Below are 20,882 nucleotides of genomic sequence, written 5' to 3' on the forward strand. Positions count from 1 at the left end.
AGGGCCAAGGCGTAAGCTGAGATGGGATGAGCAAGGGACACCGGGAAGGCCAGGTATCGTTCCGTTAGGTGCGGATCTCTACTCACTGAAGTAAGAAAGCTTTCATCGCTTTCCTTTCTGTAGGAGAAGTGTTTAGTGCCTTTTAGTTTCTAATTCTCTTCCCCAAAATACCAGTTGCATGTGGGTGGATAATGCAAATACCAGCAGCAGCAAAAGGGTAAGAAAGACAGGTGCCTCTAATAAGGAGGGGACGGGGAAAGAGTTCATGCAGAAGTTAATTATTAGCGTCAGATACTTGAAGACCTGGCTAATGACACCTCTGGGCCACGAGTAGTTGTCTGTAAGACTTGATGGAGGATGAGTCAAGCTGTGACAGTCAAGAAGGACAAATAGGGTGGCTGCCTTTAAAACTGGGGGAAAAGGAGAAGCTGCGGAATTAAAGACTAGCCAACTTCATTTCAGTGCTCAGGAAAATATTGGAGGAAATAATCAAACTGACTAGCTCACACTTGATGATAAAAGGAACGAGCACTAAATGAGCAAGAGCAAATTTATTTCCTTTCCCAGCTAGTCACACAGAAAGGAGAGAGGCCATAAATGTCATGTGTCTTGGCTTTCCAGTACTTTTGACAGTGTCTCTGATGTCATTCTCATCATAAGTAAGCTCAAAAGACAGATTTATGAGAGGGTGACACAAAGCTTGTCGGAAAACTGCAGCAAGCAGGTGGGCGGCAGTGGCGCGGTGGCAAGATGTACCAGGAACAACAGGGCAGGCTGGTGCCAGGGCTGGCACCGCTCAGCGTCGTTGCTGGTGCCGCCGAGGGCAGCAGGGACGCCACGCTGGTCTGCACGCCGACCCCGCGGGGTGGGACAGGGGGACACAGAGGGCGCAATTCAGAGGAGGGACCAGTTCGTACGAGACAGTGCTGTCAGGCAGGAATGATGGTCAAATCCAGCTGGGCAATAGCCTGGCTGGCAGATGGCTGGGCAGGATCCCAGCTCGCGAGCTAAAGCCTGGGAGCACCGTGTTTCTGAGACAAAGGCAAACGCCATGCTGGGACGTACAAACAAGGATGGAGCTTGCAAGGCACAGTCAGGAGCCCTTTTCCTCTACCCCGCAGGGGCAGAGCTGCAGCTGGAGGTTAGGCAGTTGGTTTTGGGGATCCCAAGAAGGAGTGTGCCCTGGTCGGACACGGTGCAGGGGCAGCGACGGGGCTGATGGTGGGCCTGGAGAATATCACTTACGAGGAAAGACTAAATGTACTGCAGTTCTTCTGCCTGAAGAACGAAAGAAGGGTATTTCAACATGTGGGGCTGCAAAGCAGAAGGGAATTATTCTGCTCTCTGCCTGTGGGGCAGCAAGGAAGTTTCTGGTTAGTCACTGGGAAATAATTATAACTGGTACGGGCAGCGAGGCAGAGGACAGATGACAGCAATGGAGCCTCCACCACCTACATCACTGCAGATCTTCAAGAACAAACAATCTGTTGGAACAATGTGCATACAGTTTGTATATTATTATTTACATTATACTATAAGTAATATTTTTGTATGGTATATATAATACCCTAAGTCAGTCAGAGACAGTAAATAGCCCACTGGGGTCTCTTCCAGTCTGCGCTCCTTTACCGAGCACAGCTCAGGCTGAATTTCTAGATGTTATGTGTTGTTTGTAGGAGAAAAATCACCCACGCAGAGCGCAGCGTGAACACCAAGTGGGAAGTACCCCCCACTGCAGCGCACTAGCCTGTGGTGTCCAGGCCATGGGACACATACAGATTTGGGGGGTCCATCAGAGGCTCCAGAGAGTCAAGATCTGTAGAGAGTGAACTGCAGCAGGGCAAAATCTGAACCACCCCTAAGTACTAAACCAGCACAGGCCAGGGACCCTGCAGAAAGATTACAGATCGGGGACATAGCAAAACCGTTATCGTTTTGGGTTTGAAGCTCTTAGGACAAGCTTTGCACATGCTTTCAAATGCGTCCCCATTTCTGAACAAGCAAACACAATGTTTAAGTCCTTACCTAATCACAGGACTCCAGGAGCTGGAGCTTTAAAAGAAACAAAGTATTTTGTGGCTCGTGCTGTAGCTGTGGCTGCTGGATGTGCCTGTGGTTGTCTCTTGTCCTGCCTGCATGCCCGGGGCAGCCTGAATTTGAGACCTGATTTGGAGGGTGGCCTCAGCGTCTCCAGTTTGCTTCTAAGGGGCTGCTGGCAAGAAAAAAATAAATTGGAAATCTTTTTAGCTGTGAGTGCATAGCTGGCCTGTGCTGCCCTAATTTGTATGCCACTGCCACCCTAATTTGTATGCCACTGCAAACAGTGAACTATGTTCTAGGAATTGCACTTTGAGCCCTAAAGTTTTCACCAGCTAATGAAAGGCATTTTGATAATTACGTCAAGCATAAGGGAAACATCTCTATAGTTACTCAGTAACTAAGATACTTTGTCAACACAGAAGTGACAGCGTTCTTATTGCCTAGTAAGTTACTCAGAAAAATTGAACTATTTACAAGAGAGGCATTCAATATATTGTATTTGCTAATGCTGCATTTCAGTGGTACGGCCATGGTAATCAAGACTCCTTAATAGCCTAGAGTTTGTCATGTTTGAACCATGGTGGAGCCCCTTTCGAGAAAAAATAATGCTCACAAGGAATGTTTTGTGTATGCAAAGTGTATTCTATTGGATGGGGAATTAAATTGACTTAGTGAATCAGAGGACACAGGTATTGTAAAGTTACTGATCTTCAACTCCCAGTTTATTTCTGAAGACATGCACCGCTGTGCAGGAACCAACACCACCAGTGGCATTTGAAGGCCCCTGAGTTTATTCAAGTCAGGGTAAAAAAAAAGGAGTTTCTGGTAAATAGGGCAGAAGAAAGAGTAAAGGTTATTCAGAGAGGCCACTTCTGTCTGTGGGTCGGTGAAGTCGCCCCCTCCTAAGCATCAAGAAAATGGAAGCTGAGCTGTGAGAAAACAGCTATTTAGAAGGACCCTTTTCAACATGGATGCTGGCATATTGCTGGGAGGTTGGCTCTTTTCAATGTTTTGCTACTGCCTTTTGATTTATTATAGGTACCATTCTCTTTCCCCCCCTCTGTTTCAAAATGAATGAAAGAGATTAGCTGTGACAAGCAATTTGGGGAAAGCATGCACGAAAGAGGTGAACCTTTAAAGTATGAAATAAACCACAGTATTCGATATTCCGCAGTTGGATTTAATTAGGATAATTAATTGTCGCTCTTCTGCAAGTGGAATGAAGTGTGCAAAGCCACGGGCCAAAGACAAGTGGCTCGATGGGGCCGGAGGAAGGGGGAGGAAGCTGCCAGCTCCACCGCGGGCCGGCGAGGAGAGCTCCCCTCGCTGCAGAGCGGGGCATAAATCATCGCTGCCTTGGCGCAGCTCGCCATAACCGCGCGCTCCTCACGCCAGCCCGCCGCGCCGGGCCTGGCCCACAGCTTCCGAGCACACACACGCACACACGCACACACACACGCACACACACGCACACACACACCCTTCCTCCGCCCCAGCCGCTCCCCAGTCGCCGGCTCTGCCTCCGGCTGCCGCTCCCGGCAGCATCTCACCCCTTCGGAGGGATGAGGGGGTCTCCCTTCATTAAAACTCCCTTTAATCAGCAGCGAGCACGGAGCATTATGCGAGCGAATTTCACTGAAAAGGGGAAGAGGAAACCGTAGGAAGAGAAATGACAAGATCCCCTGCTGCTCTGAAGCAACTCCCTTGCTCTTTCTAAAGTAGGTTGCATAAATATTGATCTAGCTGGGATATGCCCTACATTCATTTGCACAGACATTATAAATGTGCTTAAGAATGAGAAATCAATCTTGTTTTCCTGCATGGTAAACATGTACAGCCAAGAATGCACACAGATAATGCAAATTACAGCTCTCAGGCTTGCCACTTAAACATCAAGTTGGAAAAGGTGTTCTTGGGGAATGCATGAGAAAAAGATCTTCCTACCTATTTGTTTATTTTCAGGTATTTCCATTAATCCCTACACAGGCCATTTAAAACACATTCCCACTCCAATTGTAGTTATACTCTCTCATCTAACTAGTTTTCTGTATGTGGCCTGCTGAATTTGTTTACTTTTTCATAACCTCCTCCAAGCAAGGCAAGGTATAACCTTAGGCATCCCTCTAACTTTATTGCTCCCTCTGCGATTAGCCTTCCCTCTGGTTGAGCGATGCAACACCGCAGCTGGGAAAATCGTATCATTAGGTTGCAAAAACAGTGGAGTTCCTGCACTAGAAAGCCATGGGGTGGCTTCTGAATCACTGGGAGATTAATAATTAATATATAATTGTTGGATAACCTGTTTAGACAGTCACAGTGTAGGAAATTTATTAGTATTTTCTCTGGAGAACACTGCTACTAAAATAATAAAATTTTAACAACTGCCCTCTCATTATAATCGTACTGAATTACCGAAATAGTGTAAAGCTGCCTCATCTTGCTATATGTTGTAGTGAAAGATTCTGCCTTTTGACCAAGCAAAGTGTATGCGTTTTCATAAAACAGAAGATGTGGCAGATGTTAGGTGACAGAGAGAAGGATTTGCATGTTCAGCTGGATTTTTAAAGAAAATGATTCAGCTCTTTTTTAAGTATCACCTGATTTACCTTGTTTGAGCTACCATTTGGCCAATTCCACGGCCAGTTTTATTGGCTTGACTCATTATTTTCAGTTATTTTCAACTTCATTTACGCATTCTAAATTGCATGTCCTCCTCGGAAAGCATTTAAAATGTTTCTGTTGTTGCAAAGAGAAAAAAAAAACTTTAAACTAAAAATGCAGAGTCCCTTTTTGTAAACATAGCTCCAGCACAAAGTGATGCAGTAAATGAACGGAGTAGGCTTTAGATGGTGAAAACAGTATGTTTGAAGAGTTGGCAAAGGCAGGAAGAAAAAGATGAGTCAAGTGATCCCTATTTCTTATAATTACTCGCCACGCTGACAGAGCTCATCACCGTTGGCCTCCAAATGAAATAATTGTCATGCTGCGTTTCAAAGCTGTGATTCAGGAGCTGCAGGATGTCTTTCTGTTTCACAACGTTGGTATATATGGAGAAACTCAGCTATACTGTGAGGATGCTGAACCTAGAATATTCCTGCGTTACCTAAGTGTGGTTTATTTGAACACTGACCGAACTATGCAGAAGTCGATAATTAATCAATTTACTCTTGGTGACTAATGATCCTGTGTTAAAACGCTGGATGTTCTTATAATGGGCAGATACTCCATAGTATAAAGTGCGTTTTGTTCAGCTGTACATTCAATGTGATTTGTAGCTACGCTGCAGAAGCAATCCAAGAAGATAAATTTGCTTACTGAAGGTAGCTGCCAAGCTCTACTACACGGAGGAGCAGAAGCACCAGCTTACAGAATGAACGGTTTCAGCCAAAGAAATGGAGCTTAGAGAATAACACAATGTTACAGCTGAAGTACTGGGATAATTGAGCCTATAACATCTGCTCAAATGTAGTGACACCAAAAATAAGCACGTCTGTCTGTGTTGTTATTCCTTGTTAAAGCAGGGTGCAAACATGTGACGTGACCCCAGCACATCAGGGAATTTGGGAACAGAAGCAGCTTGCTTATCACAATTACCCTTCCCCTGCCAAAAAAAGGAACTTTCCCAGCAAAACTTTAATAAAGACATTGTTTGGGTTGCTTTCCAACAACTTTTATGAGAAGGAAAATGGGATTGTGTACTTAATTAACCCCTTTAATAAAGGATGTTCTTGTGTCTGTTTTACAGCTGGAACAAAGGGTCAGGGTTAGGGTGTTTGCCTGATTTTTGCCTTATAGTAAGAAATTGTATTGAATCCTTCCTGGAAGGAAAACAGTGTGTGTGGGGTGGAATAGAAAAAAAATATTTGGTGTGTTATAAGGACTAACTTCTCTAAGGAATTGTTCAAGATTTTACTTCTGTTGCAAATTACTGTTGAGTTTGATTAACCAGAACACTTCAATTGCTTATTCTATTCTGTTGTGATTTCCCCCGGTTTGAAGCAGTGGGAAGCCAGTCCTAGCCCTTGCCCAGAAAATCCGCTCAGAAATACAGGTTGCTAGTTTCCCTTCCGCAGTATAAACACAAGGGAATATTCAATTAAGTTGAAAAGGGACACATTTAAAACTGATAAAAAGGAAATAAAATTTTTGCACAACGTGCAATTACTCAGCCAAATCCCTTCCTTCCTAGTATCATCACAACCAAAATCTTAGCAGGAGTCAAAAGAGGACTGGTAATACATGCAGAAAAATAAACAAGAGCTTTGGAAGGGATTTACACTCTTGTGCTTCTGGGGAGAAGCCAGCATCCAACCACTGCAGTTTTGGGAAAAGGGGCTGGTTATCCCACACCATCTACCTTCATGCTCCTTGCATCTTTCCTTGAAGTGTGGGGTAACAATCGCTTTGCAGCAGGACGCTATCTAGAAGTACCAGCAGTCTAATCCACTTATATTCCTGAAAAGATGTAGGTAGGAAATCTTACAAATTATTTACAAATCATTTCTATGTCTCAACTCTTGCAAAAAAAGAGCTGTTGGTTAGGTACTTGACAATCTGTCGTTACACTCGTTCGACAGTAACCACATTGACAACCAATTTCTTGCCGCGTGACTCAGACTGCTAATTTCAGCCTGTCAAGTCTTGCCTCACTTAGGTTTTGTGCATGATGAGGCCCTGGGCGATGTGATCTCACTTGGACGTTCGCCCTGCTCCAAGAAGGATGACCTCCAGAGGAGGTCCAGAGGTCATCCACCTTAACGCACTTTACTTATCGGTACTTCCCCTCTGCAATGAGCTGTGTTCATTGTAAGTCTTGTATACGGGCTTCCCGAAATCCTTGGATTCCTCCCGTCCATGCAGCCCTTCAGGGCTACACATTGGTCATGGAGCAGCCTGCCTTCGTACCTGCCTGACCTCTGTCACTCCACGGTGCGCAGTGTGACCGACACTTTGAAAGCTGGTCCATGCCACCGGGGACAGGAGCAGAGTCAGCAGAGCTTTTCTAGTTTCTGCTTTCTGCATGTTCACGCACAGCTCCCCTGAGAGCTCCTGAGTCTGGCTGCTGGTTTTGGAGAGCTACATGGTTCATCTGATCTGGAACAGTGTTTAGTCTCAGAGTAAGCAATGAAGAGCAGGCATGCCTGAAGGTAAATGGTCCCTCAAGGCAGCAGAGCTCTGGCTAAAGCACCAGAAAACAAAGCGTCACACACTGAGAATGAGGATACTTTTTGCAAGCAATGCCACCATGTGGGAGAATGATGTGGTAAATGGTTTTCCGCCAGTCACCTAAGAATCCACTGCAGGTTCCTTGTACACCGTGGTATCTGATATGGAGAACATATAAAAGTGCAGCCAAGAATGGTAGGACACAAAACATTTGGCTATCGCACAGAAATGCATGCAGCCCAGCTGTGCTAAGCCACGATGGCTGTGAGCCCTGCCAGCAGCCTGTCTGCAAATGCTGTGGAGAAGAGCTCTACGGCTGGGTCTTATTTGCTATACTATAGACCAACCGCATGGAGAAAACGTCACCGCTGTTGGGTTGTTTTTTTTTTTAAATCTGATTGCTCACGATCACAGGTACCAAGCTAGCTCCCTCCCTCTGCCTCTTCAACTCTGCAAGGAAAACCTTCACCGTGTGCTCCAGGTGACACTTTTGTCAGAAAATGCATGCTTGAAAGCTTCAGTTCCCGGCAATATTGAATCCCAGACCCACTTCTGGTGCAGGACTGATCTGTTTGGTGTGGCAAAGAAAGGTGTCAAGTAGGTGGAAGATGAAGTTTGTGACACTATTACGAAAACAGCTTATCGGTATCTGTTGGCAGAAGCAATGTTCCTAAAAATCCAGCTGGCTTTCAAAGCGTGGCATTTCCCAGCTGCGCGGGAGCCACTGATGGGTTTTCACATGTTCATCGTCTCTCTTCTCAAGAGGCCAATGAATATTTTAACCACAAAACATGTCTTGATCTGTGGAATAGGTAGGTCACAGGCACTGAATATCCTGGAGAGCGTGCTACCAGTGACAGTGCCTCAGCATTTATGTGCTTGGAAAAACTAGGACCTTATTCCGCTCTAGCAATGAGAATTCACATCAGTTTGGAGAACCTGGTTTATCCTTGCTCTGACCGGAGTAGGTGGAGTCTCACAGAGCATTCAGCTCTCTTCTTGGCACTTAGAGAACAGCAGAGGACACCTTTGGAAAGCTGAAAGCAGGATGATGCTTCCCCTGAAACAGTTTGGATGCCAAATAAATACCTGTGACTGTACTTTGGTGTGCCCCGGCCAACATCTGCAAAGATAATGATGCAGTTTTTCACCTCAGCAAAATCTGGATGCTAAAATATTAGCTGTTCCCCCTTTCCTACGGCTTCCCTCACCCCCAGCCCCAGGCCAGCTTCTGCACAGACTGACAGGGAGCACGGAGCAGGGCCTTACGGTGACCTGGGCTGCTGCTGGGGAGCCCCGTGATCTATCGGCTAGATGGCAGCCTCATTTTCCTGGAAATTTTGTTTAGACTCATCCATGAGTACTGGGCTCATTCCCATCATTCCAGCGTATTACCAAGAGCATTCTTAATCTCATGCAACAGGGCGGCACAGCCCTATGACTACACAGTCATGGCCGAAATGGCCGAGTGAGTGAGCAAGGGAGGGGTGGGGATGTTAAGCCAAGGCATCTTTGGTAGGCACGCTCACGTGCCGCTGACACGGCACAGGAGGGCGATTCTGCACACAGGTGTGCAGCCGCCCGCCTAGAAGTCAATGGGCGTTTTGTCACTGTAGTAGCTAAAGAAAAAAAATTCCTCCTCTCCTGGATTTAACTTCTTCTGGTCCTATTCATCAAACAGAGCTCAGATGTGTTCCCTACTGATTTCCTGGAAGCCCCTCCAAGAGAGCTGCTTGGGGAGCTGCAGATGTGACAGTGAGTTATTTTGGTATTAACTTCTAGGCTGATCCTGCCAATATTTTAATTGTATAAGGCTTTATTTTCTTAATCTCCTTGGAGGATTTCTATGTTTACTTTTAACAAGATACAGCTTTGGTGTTGAAGAAATACAGTTAAAAAGGTTCCTTCAAAGGGCATAACGTGCACCTTTGTTTATACTTGCAGTAAATTACTGTAGATGCAGCTACTGATAGCACTCTGTACTAGTATAAATCATCAGTAACATATATTTTGAGAGTTTAGCTTCCAGTCTGCTATTCTCACTTCAGTGCTTATGCCATTCACAAATAAATAACAGGTATTTATGTGATAGATTCTTACTGTATTAAAGCAATACCTGAGATTCCTGAGGTGTAATTCATTTTAATGCAGAGCATTTCCATTACCCGGCTGACAGTGCAGCTCCAGTCATACTGGCACACTGGAGTGGGCAACACACTGGGCAGAAGCGGCAAATACAAGTGAGTAGGGGCATGAACTTCCTAAAACGACTTTGTTGCCGAACCTGCTGTATGGCGGAAACATATCCTCCCTCTTGCATGAAAGGCCTTTATGTACAGCCTTTTAACAACAAACAGTACCCTCTAAGATATTTACAAGGGAATTAATGGGAGATGACTAACCTCATGAAAAGCTGATACCAAAAATGCCTGAATCTCTTGGGTCACTTCAAATGTGCCAGTCATGCTATTTAGAGCTATATATTATGTAAAACCATTGCATTCAAGTCACTGTGTTGGCTGCAGCTTAATGAATCCACATTAATCCATCTCTATCAGTAGCGATGAATACTGTACCTCGAGGAGTTGTGGGGCTCTAAAACAAAAAGGGCTTAAGACACCATATGAACATGAAAGATAAAAAGAAATAATTACAAGGAAGGATTTATACAGTTCTGGAAGAGAATCTTTTAATGCATTAATATCTAACAGGCAATGAAACTCTTTTTCTTTAAAAAGAAAGAAACAAACAAAACACGAGGCTTAAAATGGAAGAGCCGAAGACACGGTAAGAGGATTAGCGTATAGGGGTTGCTGAGTTTACTGGCAGTTACAAGGTCTGGCTTTGCAATTAGTATCAACACAAATTAAAAACAAAATCTGTAAAATACTGCTTTAATTTTAACACAGTATTTAATATGACACTGGAATATAGAACATAGACTTGTAATCAATCCAGGTAACAAAGCTGGCGTTTCTTTTTCTCAGATTTGTCTCCCTGTGCGTGGCTTTCAGCTATATGGTTAACACGGTGTCAGCTGCTCATTACCTTGTACAGGAATGGGGAAGCTGCTATTTACTTCTGTAAATTGCCTTCTTCATATGTTATGGGAACAAGAAGTTTGTGCTGGAAAGGAAATTCCAAAATTTGCTAAGGAAGCTGCAGGTCCCAGATGTTTGACTGCAATGCTAACACAACTCCGTCTGTGCGTGTCACAGTGGGAAACATTTGTGTAATCGAAGGACGTCCACGTCACGCGGCTGATGATGGCTTAGGAAAACCCTACCTTGCTGAAAACAAGACAGGTTAGCTCTACAAGAAACTGAACTAGCGAGTATGCTGCATGTCAGTCGAACAACCTAACAACGGGATTCTGCACCCAGCTCCAGCCCCTCCGCCCAGAAGAGCTGGGACAGGACTTTCATCCAGCAAGAAGGGAGCTTCACAGACTGGTGCTCAGCTTTCGGGACGCGGGGACCTGAGTTACGCTCATTGCCTTGACAGGGGTTTAACGCACAACCAAGAAGGCATTTGCCTCTTTTCTCCTCTTGTTGTAATACGGAAATAATTCCGCTTACCCACATTTGTAAAGTTCTTTGAGGTGCATTGCTGAAGAACATGTAGCAGCGTCGACAGTACTTGTATGGAAGTGGTTTTGGAATCAGGAACGCAGATCACGCCCCCACGGTTGCCTACGGCAGCCTGATGCCTCCTGCCGTAGCTGTAGTAGCTGCTGGCAGAGGTGTAGGCAGTAACGATTACAACAGCTCCAGCCCCCGCGAGGATTTCAGCTAAGCTGTGGTCTGCTCTGTTGCTCGGAGGACTCTGCGGCTCTGATAACTCCGGCTGTAACATTGTCCACAGAAGTCATCTTGTGGTTTCAAGAATTTGTGGCATTTTCCTGCCACTGTCTGTGGGAATGTATAATCTCTTCACCCAGTACAAAGAGTTTTGGTATGGAGTCATTTATAGTAATCTGCGATAAATTACTTTTTATTCCCTTATTTTTTGTTGACAACTCCTATAATCAGAAAACTCTTCTTCAGGATTGCCAGATTCTGGTTGGAAAACTGCAGATTGCAAACCATCCTGTTTCATTTTACCTGTCTTCCAAATAGCTGTCATCGATCAAACTTTAGAAAAGGGAAATGTGTATTTCACCCTTCCACTTCCTCCTGACAAACATCAATTTCATAAGCTCCATTCCTATGTCTCACGACAGCAGTTAATCCCTATCAAAATTCACAATTCCAGGAGAGTTTAAGGGTATCTATCAGTCACTGGGAAATGGAGAATAGCCTCGTTTTCTTGTAAGCTGGAGAGTTCAATTTAAATACGCGTATACTTACAGATTTCCAGCACACTTCCCTGCATAAAGCAAAAATAACCAGGCTTGGTACCACTAACATTTGGAGATGCTGGGTCACTACAGAAACTGCCGCCTTCATATTCAGGAAACTATGAAGAGCGACAGCGCGGTCCCTTTTTAACTCAGGGCTCACAGGATGCTGAGGGCCTCACTGCAGCCTTCTGCTCCTGAACCAGTTTCACAGGGCAGTGACAAATCCAACAGTTTTTCCACCCTCAGGACTTCAGCACTGCTGCTTTGTTTTTTAATTGCATAAAGCCCTTCATTAGTCAGGCTGCTGGCAGTGGTGAGTTAGCCTGGCAAGAGGGAGAGCGAGGTCAGCTCGGTCCCCGGCCGCTTCTCCGAGTTGTATCGCAGGTGGCGGCTGCTCTGTGCGGACTCAGAAAGCTGCGGCACAAATCCAGAGCTGGAGCGATACCCGTCCACCCCACTTGAGGATCCCACCCAAGGCTATTTAAATGACCTTAACTCCGTGTTCCTACAGGATGCGGACTGTCTCACCAGAGGAGACAAAAAGAGCCTGTTTAGTCTATCAAAGAGAGAACACGAAGTCTGCCAGGGGATGCTCTTGCTGCCTGTAAGTACCTTGGGGGTAAACACTCTGGAGTTAAAAAAAAAAAAGCTATTTGAGTCAAAGGGCAATGCAGTGCCGGCATGTGAGCAAATTTACACCCCTGTGTAAATTCAGAGTGAAAACTGGAAGGAAGCTCCCAACAGCACGGGCAGGGTGGCCCTAGGACAGTCTTCCAGTTCGAGTGGAGGACAAATCAGGTCAGCTCATTTCAAAATGATGTCTAACTTGTTTATCCACACGTTTCCGTGTTCCTGAGTAACACTGGAGAATCTCTGTGTTCTGGATTTTATGTGCGTGTGCACGAACATTCAGGTACTTGAACAATTTGAGAAAAGTAGAGCTTCTCTCTCCCTGCTCCCTCCAAAGAAGAGAAGGGCTGGAAACCGTTTTCTAGAAACTCGCTTTTCTTTCAAGTATTACTGTCAACAATAACGTCCCTAGAGCCTGCTGTCTCCTTCTTCTGAGTGCGCCTCCCTGTGCGTGTGTTTGCACATTGAATGTTTCTCTCGCACATTTAAATCAGGAGACCTGGAGTAACGTTCATGAAGTAGGTGGCGTGAGGGGGGTGCAAAGCAGTAGAAATAAACCAGAAGGTACAAAGCAGCCAGAACCAGACCTCAATATACTCAGTGCTGCACTTCTGCTGTGTGCTGCTACTGTCAAGGGAGGTTTTGGGCACCAGTTTAAGCCTTAAATGGCCAAGCGCTGACATCATCTTCTGTCAGTCCGTGCTCTGGACGTGGTCCTGGCTCCCTCGCGCAGCAGGAATTCCAAAGACGCTCTTGCTGGGGACTGCAGCTCCAGATGCGGGCCAGCGAACTGCGTGGTCAAACCGTAATTAACTGACAGATTGTTCTGTTCAGAAAGTGGGTGGTTTCCATATAAAGGTAAAACATCAGCTTCGTCGTTACAAAACCTTTTAAAAGGTAGCCACCTATTGCCATTGCAAGTTCCTTGGGAAACTTTGCCTCTGTTTTCTGTGATGTGGTTCACCTGCTTGCACGGGATATGAAGATAATAACATGGAAGTGTGGAGAAGTGTTTTATTAGGAGATGTAAGCTTTAGTTTTATTATGGTTCTGTTTTATTTATGGTTCATACATTATACGTATGCACTAAAAAAACCCACCAACTAAAAACACTGTTTCACTAAGAGTTTATCTCGGGGTTCTCAGTGATGATTTATCCCCCCTAACATTGACATAACTGGTTAATTGCCCAGAACTCCCACTTTATTGCAGTCTATAGCATTTTTGATATCTGGCAAGATGTTTCACTGTGATTTTACAAAAAGTATTAAAAAGGAAAGATCTGTCAGTTACAGCCCTATCCAACTGATATTAGTCAGCTAAAACATCCTCAGGAGCATAAGAGATTTCTCTGAATAAATACTGTAGTGTGGTGTCCTTACAGTATGGAAACTCACGCTTTCACACTGCTAATTGTATTTATCTGATTGTAATTTTCCGTTTCAGTAATTCATTTAAAATCGCATGGGGGGGGGGGAGGGAGGCAGGGGGGAATGCTGCTATTTAATGGCTGCTTCTAAGCAGTTTTCAAGAAGTAAGTATTTTCAGTAATTTTAGTCCCTGAAATACAGTGACAGGCTAATAGCACTGAAACTTTGTGAGTCTACTCACAAAGCAGCTTTCTCTGTGAGTGCGTGTGCGTGTGTATTTTAATGTATAATTTCCCCCCCACGTTCCCATGTTTCTCTCCACCGTGGCCCTGAAGAGATCGTCTCCTCGGCCAAGAAGATCGCTCGGGCTCAGCGCCTGGGTTGTGCGCCGGGACAGCCAGCGGGGAGGACACGTCAGCTCGGAAAGAGCGGAACGGGCACGGCCGCCGAACCTGTGAAATCGCTTCGCGCACGCTGCCGGGTGGCCACGAGCCAGCACCCGCTGCTGAGCGGCCACGCTCCCGCCCAGCGAGGCGCAGCGCGAGGGTGACCGTGCGCGGGCCTCGCCATCGGCGCCGCGGGCCGTACGGCTTCCCTTCGTCGGCTCTTTCTGTAGAGCCTCCCGACAAGGCTTCGGGAACGCAGCCACCGAGCGCAGCACCAAGTCCTGACATCGTTTTATAAGGGATGCGGCCCCGTGCCGCGAGGCGCGGCGGCACGCTACGCCTCCCCGGGCCCAGCCGGGGCAACCGCGGGGACTTCCAGCACATTCCGGCCTCCCGCCCTCAGGCTTGGCCGCTCAGCGGCCTCTCGCACCAGAGGCTGCAGCCGGCGGGGGCGGGAAGGCGGCCGGCGGACCACGGGCAGGGCCGTAGCGCGCATAGGGCAGGCCGCAGGGCGGGCGACCCCACCGCGGGGGCGGGCGGGCCTCCGACGCGCGCTGCGGGGAGCCCTCCCCGCCCGCCCGCCCGCGGGCAAGAAGCCGGCGGCGGCCCGGCCCGGCCCGGCGGGAAGCCGAAGGGCGAGGAGCGGGCGCTGCCGGGACTTGTAGTCGGTGGGCGGCCGCCGGCCGGCGCGGGACTACGCTTCCCAGCGGCCCCCGCGCTCCCCCGCCACCACCCCCCTCCCTTCCCGGCCCCAGGCGCCGTCACGTTGTGTTTATCGGGGAGGCCCCGCCCCGCCGCGCGAGCGGTGGCGTCACCCTCGCGAGCCTCCCTCGCTCGGTGGCCCTTGGCAGCGGCGAGGCGGGGGCTGCTTAATATTCATGAGGCGGGGGAGCGGCGCCTCCCTCCCTCGCGCTCTGCCTCCCTAATGGCGCTGGCGCGGGGCTGAGCCGGGCGCGCGGCGCGAGGGCACCGGCGGCATGCTCCCCGCTGCTACGTAATCCCCCCCGGCACGCGGCGCCGCGCTCCGCTCGGCCCGCCCCCCCCCCCCCCCCCCCCGCGCCGCGGCGGGCCGGCGAGCGGCGCTCCCAGCAGGGCGGCGGCGGCGGCATCCCCGGCCCGGCGGGCAATGGAGCCCGCGCAACAGCGAGCGAGAGAAGCCCCGGCGGCGGGCGGCGGGCGGGGGGAGCCGGAGAGCGGCTCCCCGGGCAGGAGGAGTCAGGCGGCGCCCGGCGCGGAGAGCGGCGTGGAGCCGTCGGGAGGCGGCGGCGGGCAGCCGGACGGCAGGGGAGCCGGCGGCCCGCGGAGGAGGCGAGGGGGAGCCGGCGGCTTGGCTCCCCCCGCGGCGCTGTCGGCCGGCGGGACTCCGGCGGCCCCCGGCGGGGCCGGCAACGCCAACTCCCTGCTCCTGCGGCGGGGGAGGCTGAAGAGGAACCTCTCGGCCGCCGCCTCCTCGGCCGCCGCCGCCCCCGCCGCCTCGCTGGGCGCCCGCAGCTTGGACAGGAAAGCGCTGCTGCTGAAGCCGCCCCGGCAGCTGCAGCCGCTGCAGCCCCCGGAGCGGGACTGGGTGCGGCGGGACCTGCAGCGGGGCTGCGTCCACGTCTACGAGCGGCACATGAACTGCTACCTGCGCCCGGTGCTCTGCACCCTGGAGACCACGGCGGCCGAGGTGGCCGCCCGCCTGCAGCAGCTCGGCCACCGGGGCGGCAGCAACGTGGTGCGGGTGCTGGGCAAGGCGGGCGCGCCGCCGCCGCAGCAGCCCCCGCCCGAGCCGGCGGCGGCCCCCGCCGAGGCGCCGCCCGAGCCCGCGGCCGAGGGGCAGCGGCCGCAGCCGGGGGAGAGGCCGAGGAGCCGGCGGGGGACGCGGAGCGGGCTGGCCGGAGGAGACTGCGGGGGAGCGGCGCGGCCCGGCCGCTTGCCGCTGGGCGGCAGCGCCGAGGAGAGCGACTTGGCCGGCGGCCGGCCGAGCCCGGCGCCCTCCGACTTCAGCCCCGGGGCGCCGCCGGCCGAGCTGTACCTGGCGGGGCCGCCGCTCTCCTGCCCCTCGCTGCTGGGGGAGCTGGGGCCGGCCGGCTCCGACACCGAGAGCTTCAGCCCCAGCGCCGAGAGCGTCTCCGACCGGCTGGATCCCTACAGCAGCGGCGGCGGCGGCGGCTCGTCCTCCTCGGAGGAGCTGGAGGTGGAGCCGGTGCCCCCCGACGGGCTGGAAGCGGGAGCGGGGCCGGGCCGGGGCCCCCCCTGCCCCGGGGAGCTGCCCCCGGGGCGGGCGGGGGGGGCGCCGGCGGGCGCGGCCGGCGGGCGGGAGCTGCCGGCGGGGCCGCCCGCCCTGTACGTGCAGCTCCACGGGGAGACCAGCCGGCGGCTGGAGGCCCACGAGAAGCCGCTGCAGATCCAGAACGACTACCTCTCCCAGCTGGGCTTCCGGGACCTGTGGCGGGTGCAGGAGGAGGGCATGGACTCCGAGACCGGCTGCCTCATCCGCTTCTACGCCGGTGAGCGGGGCGGCGGCCCCGGGGAGGGAGCGGCCCTCGGGGCGGCGGGCGCGGGTTCCCCCCCGCCCCGCCCGCGGCTCCGGCGGGCGCCGGGCTGAGGGAGGCGGGCGGGCGCTGCCCCTCCGCCGGGGCCGGCCCCGGGGCTACCTCCTCTCGCGGGGAAGGTGGCCCGCGGGTGTCGCCGCGCCGGGGAGGGGCCGGGCGGGGAGGTCCCCGCCGGCGGCGGCGGGCAGGGCTGCCCCGAGCCGGCTGCCGGGGGAAGCCGGGGCGTTAGCGGCGCTCAGCAGCTCCGGGCCGCCCCAAAGCTGAGGCCGCGCCAGGGCAGCCTCCCCTCCCTCCGACGCGTGGGGGGGGGAGGTCGCGCCTCTCCTCTTTTCCGTTCCCGGCGGCGGCACCGGGCGCTCGCGGTTGAGCCCGCCGCAGCCGGCCGCCTTCCCCCGCGACGGGGGGCGCGCCCGTGCCGCCGGGGGCGGGAGGTGGCCGGCGGTGCCAGGCGTCCGCGGGTGCGGGGCCGGGTGCGGGGCCGTGGGCGAGGCGGGCTCGGTCAGCGGCGGGGGCTGGGCGCGCTCCTGCTCCTGGCACAGGTGGGGGGCGCGCGGGTTCCCCGCCGAGCGCCGCGCGTCCCCGCCAGCCAAAGCCTGCGCGTGGCTTCCCGCGGCGCTGGCGGTCGGTGCCCCCGTTTGCCGGGGTGCCCGGAGGTCACCGAGAGACGGAGGCGGTGGGCGAGGGCAGTGCGCGGGTGCAGGACAGAGCCTTTGGAAACAGGGCACTGGCCGCCTTTACGGTGAACAGGCAGAGGCTTTTTAAGGCGGCTGCGCTGTTACAGCTTGCAGTGCAGAATTCGGGGAGCGTTGGGTGGAAAAGTTAGCTCCCACGTTGTAATTACGCAACCTTCTGCAGCTTTAGGGAGGTTTAAAAATACCTTGTGTGTCAGTTGAATGGGTTTGTATGAAACACTTACTGTAATCTTGGAACTCCTTGGGTTTTAACTGTCCTGTCCATCTCTCCAAGAAGGAGAAATTGTTTAATGCCCAAATAAGCGGTCGAATACCTAGTAAGTTTTCCTGTGACATAGGTAAATGTGGCATCCAAAGATAAGGTCGTGCTAGCAAAGTAGCAAATGCCATCCATCCCCTTGCCGGCTTGGCTGAGCGGAGTGGTCCTTCACTGAACCGTGAGAATTCAGTGCTTTAACTCTGAAGAATATGGAGATTCTTCTCTCGAGTGAATTCTGCTGAATGTCAGATAGGGGCGGTAATGGCGGGGTGGGAAGGAGAGCAGTACGCTAGATAAGTGCCCTGCTTTATTCAGAAGAGAATGTGGGGGTGGTGGTGAGTGGTCAGTTCAGCTTTTCTTCACATTTCTTGGTCGGTTGTATAATGACCCTGGCATAACGAGTGCAGGAGTAGCGTTTGTTCAGGGGACTGACAGAAATAGGTTAGCTGTGTTGGAGTTAGAAAGGAGCTAAAATATTTTTTTTAAGATGATGATGGTGGTCTGCCTGTTTCTGTTGAGGGTGGAAGTCAGCAGGTGATGCTGGAAGGGAAGTTGCTTCCTTTATTTCCAGTCCCGCCGGTAAATGGGGATGCACAGACACATTTTAAAGTGAGACTGGCCGTGTGCCTCCTTTCCGAACAGGATGTGTTCTAAAGAAAAACACAATCAGAAAACGTAGCGAAGCCTTACACGCAGTCAGGCCTGTTTGCATGTAGTTATTACGCATCAAACCACTAATTCTATATGTTAAATGCGAACGTTCCAACGCTGTTTTATTTCAGTGTCTCAACCTGATTGCTAAGGTAGCTCGTACGTTTTGGACTTCCTTGTACAAAACTACTAAATAGAAATGTATTTCTATAGGCATACATAGGATTAAATTAATGCAAATTTCTTACGCAAGTTCATATGCTAAGAAGTATGCCTCTGTACTTCAAAAGTGCAGTTTTTTGAAATCCTTATCTCTTTGAGGGGATCTGTGATCAACATCTAAAACACCTGTGATCAGGTGCTTGTAGCAGAATGGTTGCAGCACCTAATGTACCAGATCAGCCCAAAACAGCTAAGAAAATACTACTGACATGTAATCGTACAGATTTTATGTAACTGTCTTGGCAAGTTATCTCTGCTTCCTTATTTTATATCCCCCTCCCCTCCCCAAGATGAAAGGGAGGGAAGGAGAGACACTTAAAAAGAATGCACATCAAATTAAACTGGAAAGGGGAGTGGTTTTTGGCCCCAAAGTTAGGGTGTTTTGCTTAGGAGAAGTACCTTTTTTATAAATGAACGTCCAGGATCGTACCCTAAGGAAAGCTTTAAAACGGTGATTTCCTGTTTGCCTGGGACTTCATTGGTTTAAGCAGCTTGGCTTGTCCCAGTGGGTAGAGAACCACTAGCATCCCTATCCCTGTAATTTCCTGCAAGCTGTCTCAGTAGGATTTGGTGATCCTGGGCTTGTACTGATGTAAAATGGCATAAAGCTAGGCCGGATTTATTGCATCGTTTCTAAAAAGAATTTTTTCACCTAATCCCCTTGGAGTGGGGAGAGAAGAGAGCACAGTGGTGACTTTTGGGCTTTTTTATTTCTGTGAAGAGACGGTTTTAGGACTGGAAGATTACTATACTGAAACTCAACATGACAGATTCGAAACAAGATAAGATGGTACAGCCAATGGTTTTAGTGATTACTGTAGGTTGGTAATTTCTCTAGTTGTGGAATCTGGAAAGTATGTATTTAAAAAAAAAAAAAAATTGCTAGGAGACCTGCAGAGAATCAGGACTTTTTACTATGATAAAACAGCTTTCTTAATAAGTAGCAGTCCACAAACATTCTGTAAATGAAATATCTGTTCTTTTAATGCAGAATTCTAAATTTAAAAGCCCCCAAAACCAAAAGGTGACACTAGGAAGGTAAAAGTGCTTCCTGTATGTTGCCTTGGTTGTTAGTTTCAAAATGTGGTTAGTGCATCTTTATTTTGCTATCTCCTCTTCTTTTCTTACTCAGAGTGTGTGTGGTTGATTTCTTCAGTCTCTTGACTCTGAGCATTAAACAGATAATGCTGTTGCTAAAACAAAATCCCTTACAGCTTTAAGGGTCTGATCCTACTCCCCTGAACATCAATTCGAGCAGAATTGGCCATTAGTGACTGGTCACGCATGTCAACTTTTCTCTCTGTTGAAATCTATCTCAACGAAAGATACTGTTCTCAAAGTTTGAAATACTTAATCTCTATTTAAAATGATATGGTTAAATAGCTTTCCACTGAGATATTACGTTACTGAGTTATGGAACTGTATAAGAATCCATAGTGCAATTACAGTCATGATATTGTCGCTGGGAGACCAATTAGGTCAGACTTACTAAACTGTTCCTAAAACCATAAAAGTGGCTGTGATCCAGAAGGCTTCTTGCAAACAAGTTATGGTATTCCTTATTGCTCTGTAAAAATAATTTTTGTAAAACATGAGTTGTCCCAGTGGCCTTGACTTCTCTATAATTTGCATGTAGAAGGAAAAATAGACCAATGCACCAATCTCATCATTTAAAAATTGCAAAACTGCTTATTTGTTTTGAGTCTTTAGATCAAAAATAAGCATGGAATCGTATTCAGTGCTGCATTATGGGGCATCTGCATGGCAAGGAGCATGAGTAACATGATCTTGGTCTTGAAGACTGGTTCGGTACAATGGGTGTTTGAGGCTTTTTTGTTTTACTACTGAAAGGTGATGTTATTTCTGATTCTGGCACTTGGCCACCATTAAATTCTCTGCTCTTTGATGTGACATAGGGCTTCTGCACCTGCTGGTGTCATCAAATATATCACTTTTCAGTAGATCATTGCTTATAGGCAGAATATTAAGGAAATGCTAGATGTGATTAGGGGTGTTAATTTTGCAACTGGCTGTCAGACGTTATTTGGGAAGAAATGGTTTTTGCTCGTGTGACCTTTTAGAAAGCTATGAGGAGAAACGAATCCAGCTTTGTCTTAAAGTTCATTACAAAAAACGTTGGTCTGTCCAGTATGAACATAAGGGTGAGAAGATCTAGTGTCAGGATCAGTTGTAATGATCTAAGCAATTGTTTGGGTTTGGGGTTTTTTTTGTGTGTGTGCTTTTTTTTTTTTTTTTTTTTTTTTTTTTTTTTTTAAAAAGTACACTTGGTAGTTGGGGTCACACTAAGACTTCCAGCTATATGGATGGAAACGGTTTTAGATGCTTGCTCTTCCATGAAAACACCGTAGGCCTGGCAATGCTGAACTTTGTGGAATGTGACATGTATTGAATCACTAGCTGCTTGTTGCTCTACTTGGTGAATAACTCAGTTCAGCTATTTAATACATCGGTAAACTCGATTTAAGATGACTAAGTGCCATTTAAGGGGGGAAAACGTGCAAAGACAGACCTGCTTCTTAACTGAAGGTAGGAGAACAGCTGTGCCGTAAAGAGCTTCTGCCCTTGGAGC

At 49.7% G+C, this 20,882-nt stretch overlaps 1 protein-coding gene across 1 annotated transcript in view; it reads left to right on the top strand.

Moving 5' to 3' along the window:
- The first annotated feature begins 15,045 nt into the window (after positions 1 to 15,045).
- Positions 15,046 to 20,882, top strand: part of PHLPP1 (PH domain and leucine rich repeat protein phosphatase 1) — a 143,583-nt gene continuing 137,746 nt past the window's right edge. Inside the window, exon 1 of the mRNA XM_082334332.1 lies at positions 15,046 to 16,423. Coding sequence (XP_082190458.1) covers positions 15,061 to 16,423 — 1,363 coding nt within the window. The 5' untranslated portion in view covers positions 15,046 to 15,060. The remainder of the gene's footprint in view (positions 16,424 to 20,882) is intronic.

The sequence above is a fragment of the Platalea leucorodia genome (assembly GCF_965183815.1).
Source record: "Platalea leucorodia genome assembly, chromosome: 1".
NCBI lineage: Eukaryota > Metazoa > Chordata > Aves > Pelecaniformes > Threskiornithidae > Platalea > Platalea leucorodia.